This window comes from Rhododendron vialii, chromosome 9a (genome assembly GCF_030253575.1).
Source record: "Rhododendron vialii isolate Sample 1 chromosome 9a, ASM3025357v1".
In the NCBI taxonomy this organism is placed as follows: Eukaryota; Viridiplantae; Streptophyta; class Magnoliopsida; order Ericales; family Ericaceae; genus Rhododendron; species Rhododendron vialii.
The window spans coordinates 2,868,578-2,880,867 of NC_080565.1; the positions used below are offsets into that span (position 1 = coordinate 2,868,578).

The window sequence follows — 12,290 nt, forward strand, 5'->3', positions numbered from 1 at the left end:
CAATCTCAGTAATCTAAAAAGTGGGATTGTAACATGAAAAATAGATCTCATTCTCAAAAAACTGAGATTATATATGAAAGAATATATTTCGTTTCAAAAAAAACTGAGATGAAAAGATTTTTTAATCTCAATAATTTAAAAGTGAGATTGTAACTTAAAGAATAGATCTCGTTTTTGAAAAACTGAGATTCTATATGAAAGAATATATCTCATTTCGAAAAAATCGAGATAAAAAGAACCTTTAATCTCAATCATCTAGAAACTGAGATGGTCAGTTAGAGAATACATCACATTTTTTTTTTTAGACTTGAGATGAAAGCTCTTATATAGGAAAAGTTGAAAGTCGTTTACCCGTTAATCGACTCCGCGTGCAATAACCCTAAATAAATGTCACTCTCAACCATTCTACAAAAAAATATTTCATCGAAAAATGGGGTACTTTCGGCGATGAAAATATATTTTGTCACCAAATGGGTACCTTTGGTGACAAAATTTATGAAGGTTGCGTTTCATCGCCAAATGTATTTCAAGTATATATAACTCTATGCTCAAAACTTCATTAATTGAGATAATTCAAATTGGGTTTGAACAATAACATAAAGGGCTACAACTTTCATGTTTATCAAAATTTCTAATTTTAATATTTAAAAATTCAAAATGATGTTCGAAATATATTTTATTGTTAAACGCATATGTTATATATTAAATATTTTCAATTATATATTGAAAGTTTGTGTGGTGCAGTTGGTTGAAGCTTCTATGCAAAACTCAAGAGACTTAGGTTCAAAACCTAACAGGAAAAATAAAGTGGAATTTTTTCCCTTAGGAAAACGCCACTTTTAATCTCAGTTTTTCCAAAAACTGAGATTAATTACTGTCTAAACAACCACGGTTTTATAATGAAACTGAGATGTTAAGCTATTAAAGGTCACGGTTTTGTAATTTTTAATCACAGTTTTTATGTTTTTAGTAACGGTTTTAATGAGTTTTAATCACGATTTTTATCCTGTGGTTAAAAGATAGAAACTTTTAGTTACACTTTGATAGATCACAGTTTTGAATGCGAGATTAAAAGTGAAAGATCACACCAAATGATCGAGATCTTTATCTATTTTTGTAGTAGTGCCTCTCCCCAACATACGAATTTGCACAATCATTGATACCATCCTGGAGCTCGGTGACCGGAGAGAGCTCACAACCTGACGGAGATCCATCAATCTTAGACTTATCCCCAGCGTTCATTGATTTGCTGCCACTGTACCCATTCTCCTTAGATTGAATATTCTTCACCAAATCCCGGCCTTCATTCTCCTCCACTCCATCCTTAGATTGAACATTCTCTTCTAATTCATTCGAGTCCATGCAATGGCATTTTTTGACAGAGATTGTAGTAACAACTCTGTTATCCCAAGAGGTTTCAACATAAGGATCCTCTACTATACGAATAGGAAAGATTTTACCTTTGATTCTAAGATGAATAGTCTCATTGATACAATCCAACCTTTCTGTAACAATGAACACTCTTCCTTTGTCAAACGCCAGGCTATTTGCGGTAAGCTCATCAAAGCGGATGACCTCACCCCATAGGTTGCCAATGCTTGTGAAGACTTGATTGTTCCAAATATTAGGAGGAACACCGAGAGTATATTAGTAAGAAAACCTATTTTCCTATTACGGAGTATATTGTTCGAAAGTATTGATTAAAATTGTGCTGCGAGCTTAATTACGAGAAATTGTTAACATGAAATTCTCTTAATTTTGCAGAATGCTTGTCGTTACTTCTTGATAGAGAGTGGTTTTGCATTGTTGGTGGCGTTTTTCATTAATGTTGCAGTGATCTCAGTAACAGCAACTATTTGTTCTGCTGAAGACCTCTCGGAACAATGCAACAACATTACTCTCAACTCTGCCTCTTTCCTTCTAAAGGTCTAAACTACCCTTCAATCTTCATATCTAACTTGTTAAAAAGTGCTAATAAAAAATATGTTGAACTTAAAGAAGAGTTTACTTCAAACATCTGTCATTGTCCTTAGTGGTGCCAATGTAATGTGTGATTTCTTTAGATCAAACATGATTAAAGTTGGCCCACTCAATTGGTTTTTTTATATCTGTTCTGTTTTTAAACTTCAATTAGGGAGTATATTTTATTGAGGTCCTAGCTAAACAAAACTTTAAAAGCAAATTGTACTTTAATGTCATTGTGCTTATTTCCACAACTATAAAAAATATCGCCATATACTAATCTATCCCACTCTTCTTAATCTAATAGTCAAGATTTCTCTCAAGTTAATTATATGGCTTTTACTGCAGTAGAAACTTAACCTTCTAATTTCTGATTTCCATAGTTTACAATGGTGAGACGTATCTATTTAGATCACAGATATATTCTAGTGAGGGATCTCGCACGCAAGAAAGTGTGGAATCCCTCGCTAGAAGTTTTCTATATATATATATATATATATATACATACGGGGTGGTTTCGGGAACCGCTTAAAAAACCTCTAAAAAAACAGCCCATCTCAGCCCTCCATTTCAAGGGCTGAGATTAAATCCCACTCCACTCCTAAACTTAAAATTACGTCTGCCCCCCTTCTCCTCCCCTCTCCCGTCTGCCGACCCACCCGGCATTTAGTACATGTCTTACACACTTTTAACTTACTTCACACGTTTTATTATACATTAATCTGACACATTTTGGAGGCATGAACTTGTACTTAGCTCCTACATAAAACAAATAAAGATGAAATAGACAAATTATTACTGATTCAAAGAAACTAAATACTACTAACATCTATATTGACAATTGTTTCATTCCCCACGCTTCACGCTTTTCTAGCTCTTATATGCTGACAAATTAAAAACAAAAAAATGAATCAACTTTTTTCATATCTCAACTTTCAGAACGTCCTGAGGAAATCAAGTTCAACCATTTATGCCATCGCGTTACTAGCTTCAGGACAGAGCTCCACAATTACATGCACGTACGCTGGACAATTTATCATGCAGGTAGTGAATGATATCTAATGATAGTTCATGGTTTGTGCAGTAGCTATTTATGAGCATCTAACTTCCTAGTTCCTAGTTAGGAATTTAATGGGTATTCTCGCTGTGAAATCTCTAGGGTTTCTTGGATCTGAAAATGAAGAGATGGCAGAGGAACCTAATGACAAGGTCCATTTCCATTGCACCAAGTCTAATCGCCTCGCTTGTTGGTGGACCAGCGGCAGCTGGCAATCTAATCGTAATTTCAGCGGTATCTTGTTGCTCCACAGTGCAGTTCTTTTTCCAGTTTCAATTGTGTTGATTCAATTACTAACAACGAATTGCCATTTTTCTGTTCGATTGTTTTTTTTTTTTTTTTTGGCAGATGGTACTATCATTTGAACTTCCATTTTCTCTTATCCCACTCCTTAAATTCAGTAGCAGTGCCAACAAGATGGGACCATACAAGAGCTCAGTATATGTAAGCAACTTATTTTCTCGTTACAATTTGAATAATAATCTGCAAAACAAGTAAAAAATTTTAAAACCCACAACATAAATTTTAAACAAGACAGAAATAAAGCAAGATATTTAGCTTCTATTTGTTGTCCTCTGTATTTTAAATTTTGCCGATATTTGTTTATTTAAAAGTGATGTGGTCAAAATCTAGCAAAACTTCACTTAAAGCGAGAATCATGCATGCAAATTACCGAAATTAAACTTTTGAAGACCGTGCTTGCAGATTATCGTGATCTCGTGGATTTTGGGTCTGGGAATCATCGGCATAAACGTTTACTACCTCAGCACATCATTTGTCGGGTGGATGATCCACAACAATTTACCTAAAGTGGCAACCGTTTTTATCGCAATCCTAGTGTTTCCACTAATGGTCGTCTATATAGCCTCAGTGATATACTTAATGTTTCGCAAAGACGGGGTTGCAACATTCATCGACACCACAAAGAACGACCCGGCAGTTCTGGCCCCTATGGAAGACTCCGACCTTGTTCCTTACAGGGAGGATTTGGCTGATATCCCACTCCCTGAATAAGGGAATACTACTTCTAAGGCTGAATGAAAGTGTTGCCGAAAATTAAGGCCTCGTTTGGCTCCTCAAGAAAGGAGACTTGAAGCATCCGTTCTTGTTGGATCGAATTGAGGCAGGGAGTCTAGTTTGTACCTTATGTTGAATGTTGCTTAACGTTTCTGTATCATCCATTTCCACATGTATAATAGATGTCAATATCATGTATGTTTGAGTGCATCATCCATTAATAAAGTTGTCTTATGCACACAAAAAATGCCGGTTACTCATTAAAAACCCTTTTGCTTTTAAAAAAATTGAAATTAATTTCACAAAGTGACTGTCCTGGGAACTAAATCTAAAACATAGGCTTGATCGTTTGTCTGGTGTTCGTTTGAGATCAAGGTTAGTAAGGTGAGTTTCGGCCGTTGAATTCTCACCCGTATACCAAACATTCAAACATACAGAAAGAAAAAGGTAAGAGAAACAAGAAGAAGGTTTGCGCGTGACACAAGGATACACTAACCTCAACAAACAGAACCACCACAAATAAAAATTGTGGCACGAGGCCTCAATTCGAAAAAAATAGTCCTACCTTTGTCATCGATAAAGGTTATATAAGGTGGGCTGCATGGTTGGAGGCATCACGAAAGCTGACGCGAGACTAGTCTTTTATGAGTATCCAATCACCGAGGGCTATAAGCCAATTATGCTTTCCCAGTTCATGTTCTAGCTCTGGTTGTCTTCGTTGTTCCACGTGATTGATATTTCGTTTTTCTTGTGCTTGTGGAAGTGGTATCTGTTAAATCTTTGCTAGGCTTTCTCCGAATCAGTGTCTTAAGACTTGAGCTTGATTTCTCTACGAATTTGGTGTTTTGAGTGAAGGAGCAAAGAGGGGATTGTCAAAGAATAAAGGGGGTACAAGCCAGCACTTGTGAGGAGCTATGGAGCACTGACACTCCAAAATGGCGCCGTATCCACGTATTGGATACGGGGAAAAAAGGGGACACGTATTGGACACGTCATGTTCCAATAATTTTTATTATTTTTTGATAGGGGACACGCGGGGAACACCGCAAGGACAAGGCTAGGGGTCGAAATGTAACGTTTTTAAAATTTTTGGGATTAATATGAAAATTGAAACACTTGATTTTTGGGGTTAATATATAAACAGTCTAAAAATATACTCCCTCCGTCCCTTTTTAAGTGTCCTGCTTCGTAACTCCAACTTGTTAAAAAGACATCATTATTACACTTTTCACATCAATTTTTTCCTCCACTTTCCCTACTTACCCATCATTATTACACTTTTACCCACTAACTTTTCAAAATGGACACTTATTAAGGGACAGCCCAAAATGGAATACTGGACACAAAAAAAGGGACGGAGGGAGTATAAGATTGATTTTTCTCTTCCATGATTCTTTTACAGTTCTCATTGAAAGCCTTAAAGTCAAAAAATTAATTATGACCATTTAGGATAAAATGATCAAAAAATTGAGATCTTCGCATAGGTTCAAACAGGTTGAAAATTGAAACACTTAATTTTTTTAGATTGTTTATATATTAAAAAATATGGTGAAAAAATTAAGTGTTCAAATTTTCAATCTGTTTGAACCTGTGCAAAGATCTTAATTTTTTGATCATTTTATTCTAAAGGGTCGTACTTAATTTTTTGATATATAAACAGCCTAAAAATATATAAGATTGATTTTTCTCTTCCATGGTTCTTTTACGGTTCTCATTGAAAGCCTTAAAGTCAAAAAATTAATTATGACCATTTAGGATAAAATGATCAAAAAATTAAGATTTTCGCACCAGTTCAAACGGGTTAAAAATTGAAACACTTGATTTTTTTAGGCTATTTATATATTAAAAAATATGGTAAAAAAATTAAGTGTTCAAATTTTCAATCTATTTGAACCTGTGCGAAGATCTTAATTTTTTGATCATTTTATCCTAAAGAGTCATACTCCCTCCGTCCCTTATTTATAGTCTGATATTCCATTTTGGGCTGTCCCTTAATAAGTGTCCATTTTGTAAAGTTAGTGGGTAAAAGTTGGTGAATTGTCTATTTTGTCTCTAAAAGTAGATTCCATTTTAAAAAGAAAGTGAGTAAAAGTGTAATGATGATGGGTAAGTAGAGAAAGTGGAGGAAAAAGTTGATGTGAAAGGTATAATAATGATGTCTTTTTAATAAGTTGGAATTACGAAGCAGGACACTTAAAAAGGGACGGAGGGAGTAATTATTTTTTTGACTTTAAGGTTTTCAATGAAAACCCTAAGAGAACCATGGAAGAAAAAAATCAACATTTCCAAATTCCAACCAAACGATACCATTTTGAGGGATTGCCCTTGGTTTTGACGGAGGGAAGGAATGACGTCAGCCGCAGGGACCATTTAAGGACAAAATTGATACTTTAGGGATGCAATGTTAGCAATTGAAATATTGGGGACCAAAATGGCACGGTAGAAATACTTTGGGGACCAAAAAAGTCAAAAAGCCGAGGGTGAAATACCAAGCTTGCCCTTGGTTTTCACGAAAGGAAGGAACGACATCAAGGGACCATTTAAAGATAAAATTGATACTTTGGGATGCAATGTTAGCAATTGAAATATTAGGGACCAAAATGGCAAGGCGAAAATATTTTGGGGACCAAAAAAGTCAAAAAGCCGATTTTATACTCGTGCTTTTAAAACTTTAAATTTTTTGAAAAGCTTACTTTTTTTGGTGGATTAAATACACATGGCAATATTTTGAAAAATCATCAATGAAGGTTATAAAATATCTTTGGCCACCAAGGGCAAGCATGTTGAAAAATCCTAGCTCGCCTAGGTATTTAAATATTTGCTATTTTTATCTTTTTAATAAAACAATCCGTCAATCGATAAATAAGCTAATCACACGAACGAGAAGCAATAAAAAGATGAACACCAAGATATACGTGGAAAACCTTAAACGGGAAAAAAAACCATGGAAATGAATCAAATACTATAAAATATTGTGCAGTTATAAGTAATAATCTTACCTTACGATTCTGAATCCTTACAAATCGCCATAAGACTTACTTGCCGAATCCACGTTCACCACACCCAGTACTTGACCGCCGCTACCTTGAATCCACAAGCTTTCCGTTTGCCTTCCGGAATCCACCGAAGGACTTTCTAACTTTGTTTGAATAAAGTTGTAAAATGCTTCCACATTCCACCAGTTAATTAGCCATTCCAAGATAGCACATCACGTTCTCGCAGTCAATTTGCAAAACCAAGATTAAAGGAGAACATGTTTCTGGATTGATTTTGGACACCCACGCAATATCCCTTAGGGATGGCAATCTCGACCGAACCGATGGGTACCCGAACCGTAACCGCTTTTTTTCCCCGAACCATAACCGAAAAATTCCCCGTTGGTGCGGATATGGTGGAGGTTGGAAGATAACCGAACGGGTTCGGTTCGGTTACGGTGGAGTAAATAACCGAACCGTTCCCCGAACCGAACCGTTCCCCGAACCGAACCGAAACAAGGTATTTACCAAAATACCCTTGTATATATATATACACACTTCCCATTCATTTAGGGTTTTTATTCAAAATCAATTCACTCGGCCACTCCCACTCTCCCAGAGCTGATCGACGCCCCTCCACTCCTCCAGAGATCCAGAGCAGCGATGTCTCTCTCTCTCTCTCGATCTCTCTTAGTCTCTCTCTCAATTTGGACTCTCTGATCACTCGGCCACTCCTCAGTCCTCTCGGACGTCTCCAGACCAGACTCCACTCCACAGCTCCAGAGCAGCGACTACTCCGTGAGATCTCTCTCTCTCTCTCTCTCTCTCTCTCTCTCTCTCTCGATCTCTCCTAGTCTCTCTCTCAATCTGGACTCTCGAATCTCTGTTGCACGATCTCATGCTCTGTAACTCTATTTTTATGGGTTATTTTTGCAGGCTACGACGATCAGTTGACTCAATCGTGAGATCTCTCTCTCTCTCTCTCTCTCTCTCTCTCTCTCTCTCTCTCTCTCTCTATCTATCTCTCTCTCTCTCTCTCGATCTTGTCTCTCATCTCTCGGTTTTTTCAGGAAATTGATTGCAGCAGTCCAGCAGTCTGCAGTCGCCACTCTTCAGAGCCCAGTTGACTCAATCGACTGTTATCGTTGGTTTATCTCTCTCTCTCTCTCTCTCTCTCTCTCTCTCTCTCTCTCATGTGCTCGAAAGTATAATCTGCTTCAGATCTATGTGCTTGAATTTGCTGCATGTGGGCCAAGTGTTTGATTTTGTTCATAGACTAGTGTACCAGTGGATGAGTTGACTGGACTAAAATTTGATATATATAGGTCAGTTGTTATATATCAAAATCTTTATCGATTCAAGTCGAGTGAGTGGGGGTTCGATTAGGCTGAGTTATTTGTTTGATTAGGGTCAGTTGCTAGTTGTTAAAATTTGCTGCATGTGGGTCAGTTGGTAGTTGTTAAAATTTGCTGTATGTTTGTTTGTTTGTGGGTCAATTTAGCTCAATTTAGCGGATACCTCTAACTGAGCCACCAATTCGACTTGAGGTGTAACGAAGTTAAATTGAGCATTAATTGCCTTTTATTGCTTTTAGTTATATAACGTGGCGGTGGCATAACCCCACGGAATTATGTTGAGAGCGAGGCGGCGGCATAGCCCCTCCAGTCTGCTTAACTAGCTTGATTGTAGTCTTTCGGTATTGTAGCTTGTGATTTGATTGGGAGCACGCTTGTGATCTAATTGTAGCTTGAACTATAATTGTAGCTTAAATCTGTAATTGTAGCTTGAATCATGTCTGAATCTGCTGGTGTTTTCTTAGGACTAGATTAATTATGTCTGAATCACCTGTCGGTTCAAGTGCTCAGTCAACAAATCCAGTTGATGGTTCTGGACCATCACAACCAAGTGGTAGCCCCGTACCATCATCATCCCCTCTTGATAACCATGCAAGTGACAATCCTACTCATCCAAGTGACAATCCTATTGATGAAGTTGAAGTTGTATCAGAAAAATCCGATGATGATGATGGTGGAAAAAGGTTAAGGAGTCCTTATTGGGCTCACTATAATAGGATGAAAATTAGTGGGGTTTTCAAGGCGATTTGCAAGTATTGTGGAGCAAAAATTTCCGGAGAAACAAGGAATGAAACTTCGCATTTGAAAGAACACTATTTAAGGAAACACCAAAAGAAGGATAACATGAGGCAACAAGTTCTAACAAACAATTTCATGAACAAAGACCGTCCTCCGCTACTAACTTCATATAGTTTTGATCATGAGACGGCACGGAAAGAACTTGCAAGTGCCATAATCATGCATGAGTATCCCCTTTCAATTGTGGACCATGTTGGATTTAGGAGGTATTCAAATGCTCTTCAACCTTTATTTAAGGTGCCGTGTAGGAACACAATAAAAGCTGAAATATTTAAGATTTATGAGTACCAGAGGGGGAAGACAATGAGTTTGGTGGTGAGTAATGCAAGTAGATTAGCTATCACAACGGACATGTGGACTTCGAGTAATCAAAAGAAAGGCTTCATGGCTGTCACAGCACACTTTATTGATGATTCTTGGACTTTGCAAAGTCGCATTTTGAGGTATTTCTAACTTATATCGATATTTATTCCTTTATGCAATGTAAATCTTCATGTTTTCATTTTTAACTAAATATCAATATTGCATGTTAGGTTCATATATGTGCCATGTCCACATACAAAAGAAGTTCTATATGACCAATTGTTGAATTGTTTGATGGATTGGAACATTGATAGGAAGATTTCAAGTATAACGGTTGATAATTGCTCTACCAATGATGCCATGATTGATCTTTTGTGGGACAAACTTGATAGTGCGTCGCTCATGTTGGGTGGGGATTTATTTCATATGCGTTGTTGTGCGCACATTCTTAATCTTATTGTTAAAGATGGGTTGGATGTTATCAAGGTGAGTATTGAGAAAATTCGGGACAGCGTAGCTTATTGGACAGCATCACAAAAAAGAGACGAAAAATTTGAAGAAACAGTCCGCCAATTGAATGTGACTAGTACTAAGAAATTAGGACTTGATTGTGCGACTAGGTGGAATTCAACTTTCTTGATGCTTCAAACAGCCCTACTTTATAAGGATGTGTTCATTCGCTTAAGCAAACGGGATGCTCAATATAATTCCTTACCGAGTGAACGTGAGTGGGGGTTTGCTAAAGATGTTTGTCAGAAGCTCAAAATTTTTTTTAAGGTGACAGAGTTATTTTCTAGAACTAAATACCCCACTACTAATCAATGCTTTCCAAATATATGTGAGATTAGACTTGAATTAAGAGATTGGCTCCGTTCTGAGAATCATGTGATTAGGGAAATGGCCAAAAGAATGGTGGAAAAATTTGACAAGTATTGGTCTGTGGTAAATGGTGTTGTGGGGGTTTCTGCTGTGTTGGATCCTAGGTATAAGATCAACGTGTTGGAATTCTACTTCAAATTATTGTTTCCAACAAGTTATAAGGAAGAAGTTGAGAAAGTTCGTGCACTTTGTTATAAATTGCTTAAGGAGTATCAATGTCCTAGTTCAATGATGGAGGGTATTGGTGACTCTTCTTCCCAATCAAGTTCCATTGATGAAGAGTCACTATCAAAGTATGATGTCTACATGCTTAGGGAGTCGAAGAGAAGTAGGACAATCGATACTGCAAAATTGGAGTTGGATCATTATTTATCGGAAGATGTCTTGCCAAAATCCGTGGGATTTGATGTCTTGAATTGGTGGAAATCACATCAACCCAAGTATCCAATTTTGCAAGCCATGGCTAGGGATCTGTTAGCTATTCCGGTATCGACGGTTGCTTCTGAGTCCGCATTTAGCACGAGTGGTAGGTTAGTGAGTCCACATCGTAGTAGACTTCATCCCGATACGATGGAAGCCTTGATGTGTGCTCAAAGTTGGTTGTGGGCTGCTAAAATGAAAGGTAGTGAATTTAGTATCTTGCATTTTTCTACTTTAGTAAACTAAAACTAGTACTTATGAATTTTTTACTTTATATTTGTTAGGTGAATCAACATCAGGGTACGCCACTATATTAGATGATGCAGAAACGAGGGATTCGTGCGTGACTCGTGAGGTAATTGGCATTTCTCTTACGTCTCTTGTGGTTTTAACATTACATATTGCTCATATTAATTGAACTTTTTTTGTTGATATTAATTCACTTTTTTTGCCTTTCAATTTAACAGATATGAACTCAGCAAATGGAAGTTGGCATTTCAAGATGGAAATCAAAATTGATTCTATTTTTCCATCTTTTAATTCTGCAAATGGAACTTTGTATTATTTCAAAATTTGCAATGTGGTGCGATGTGGTGACTGAACTTTGTATTATTTCAACTTTGGCTGGACTGATTGGTGTGCATGTGGTGACTGGAATCACTGGACTGACTGAAGTTTGTATTAGTTTTATTTTGCTTTGTAGTTGTTTTGTGGACTAATTGGCAGCATGTGGATGTGGTGGGTGTTTTGTTGTGGCTGTTTTAGTACTTGAAATTGGTAGAAATTTTGATGTGGCACAAATGGTCATGGCCAAATTTGGCCGAAGAAATAGCCAAACCATTTTTTGGCTTCCCATTGAATCTCGGAATTTGACCTGGAAGCTAGCCAAAATAGTGCTTTTGCTGCAATTTTGGCTCATAGTTGGAAATGCTCTTACATTAGTCTTTTGTTTTTTGTCAAGAAAAGGTCAATTATTTGTTTACAAGGTTATTTTTGCTTGATTTAAAGGTGTTATTCACTATAAACTTGGTAGGATTAGTTTTTTTTCTTCATTAAAATGATCAATATTTTTGCTTGATTTCGGTTATCCGTTCGGTTCGGTTAGTACCCGATAACCGTTCGGTTCGGTTATGGTTACCCAGTTCCCTCCCCGTTCGGTTATCGGGGCGGATATGGGTGGTACTTCGGTTTCGGGTATCGGGTACGGAATACCCAATATCCGCCCCATTTGCCCCGAATGCCATCCCTAATATCCCTTGACTGCCGTATCTCTCGTTTTTATCGATCAGAGAAATAATAATTTGAACCATGTATTTATAAGGCCAATGGATGGAGTGAGATTTGTTGTAGAAATAATAATAATTTGCCAAAAGTCAGATTTGTTGTAGTAAGCTCAACTTGCAAATTAGCTACCTTCAAGTCAAGAAGCTTGTTAGTTTCATAAGACGCTTGCAAATCAATCCCAAGTTTACCATTCATACTCTTAACATCAACAAGTTCATTAATCAAAGAATCTCTATCATT

The 12,290-nt window shown here is 37.0% G+C and overlaps 1 protein-coding gene across 2 annotated transcripts in view; it reads left to right on the forward strand.

Annotated features, from left to right (window-relative positions):
* LOC131301958 (metal transporter Nramp7.2-like) overlaps positions 1-12,290 on the forward strand; it is a 45,921-nt gene that overhangs the window by 9,083 nt on the left and 24,548 nt on the right. Inside the window, exons 9-13 of one of the 2 annotated variants that reach the window (XM_058328485.1) lie at positions 1,765-1,926; positions 2,902-3,006; positions 3,122-3,253; positions 3,368-3,463; positions 3,725-4,342. The exons of the other annotated variant lie outside the window; for it this stretch is intronic. Of the exons in view, the coding sequence (XP_058184468.1) occupies positions 1,765-1,926; positions 2,902-3,006; positions 3,122-3,253; positions 3,368-3,463; positions 3,725-4,033 (804 nt within the window). The 3' untranslated portion in view covers positions 4,034-4,342. Of the gene's footprint in view, positions 1-1,764; positions 1,927-2,901; positions 3,007-3,121; positions 3,254-3,367; positions 3,464-3,724; positions 4,343-12,290 lie in introns of those variants that run through there. 2 annotated transcript variants of the gene reach the window in all.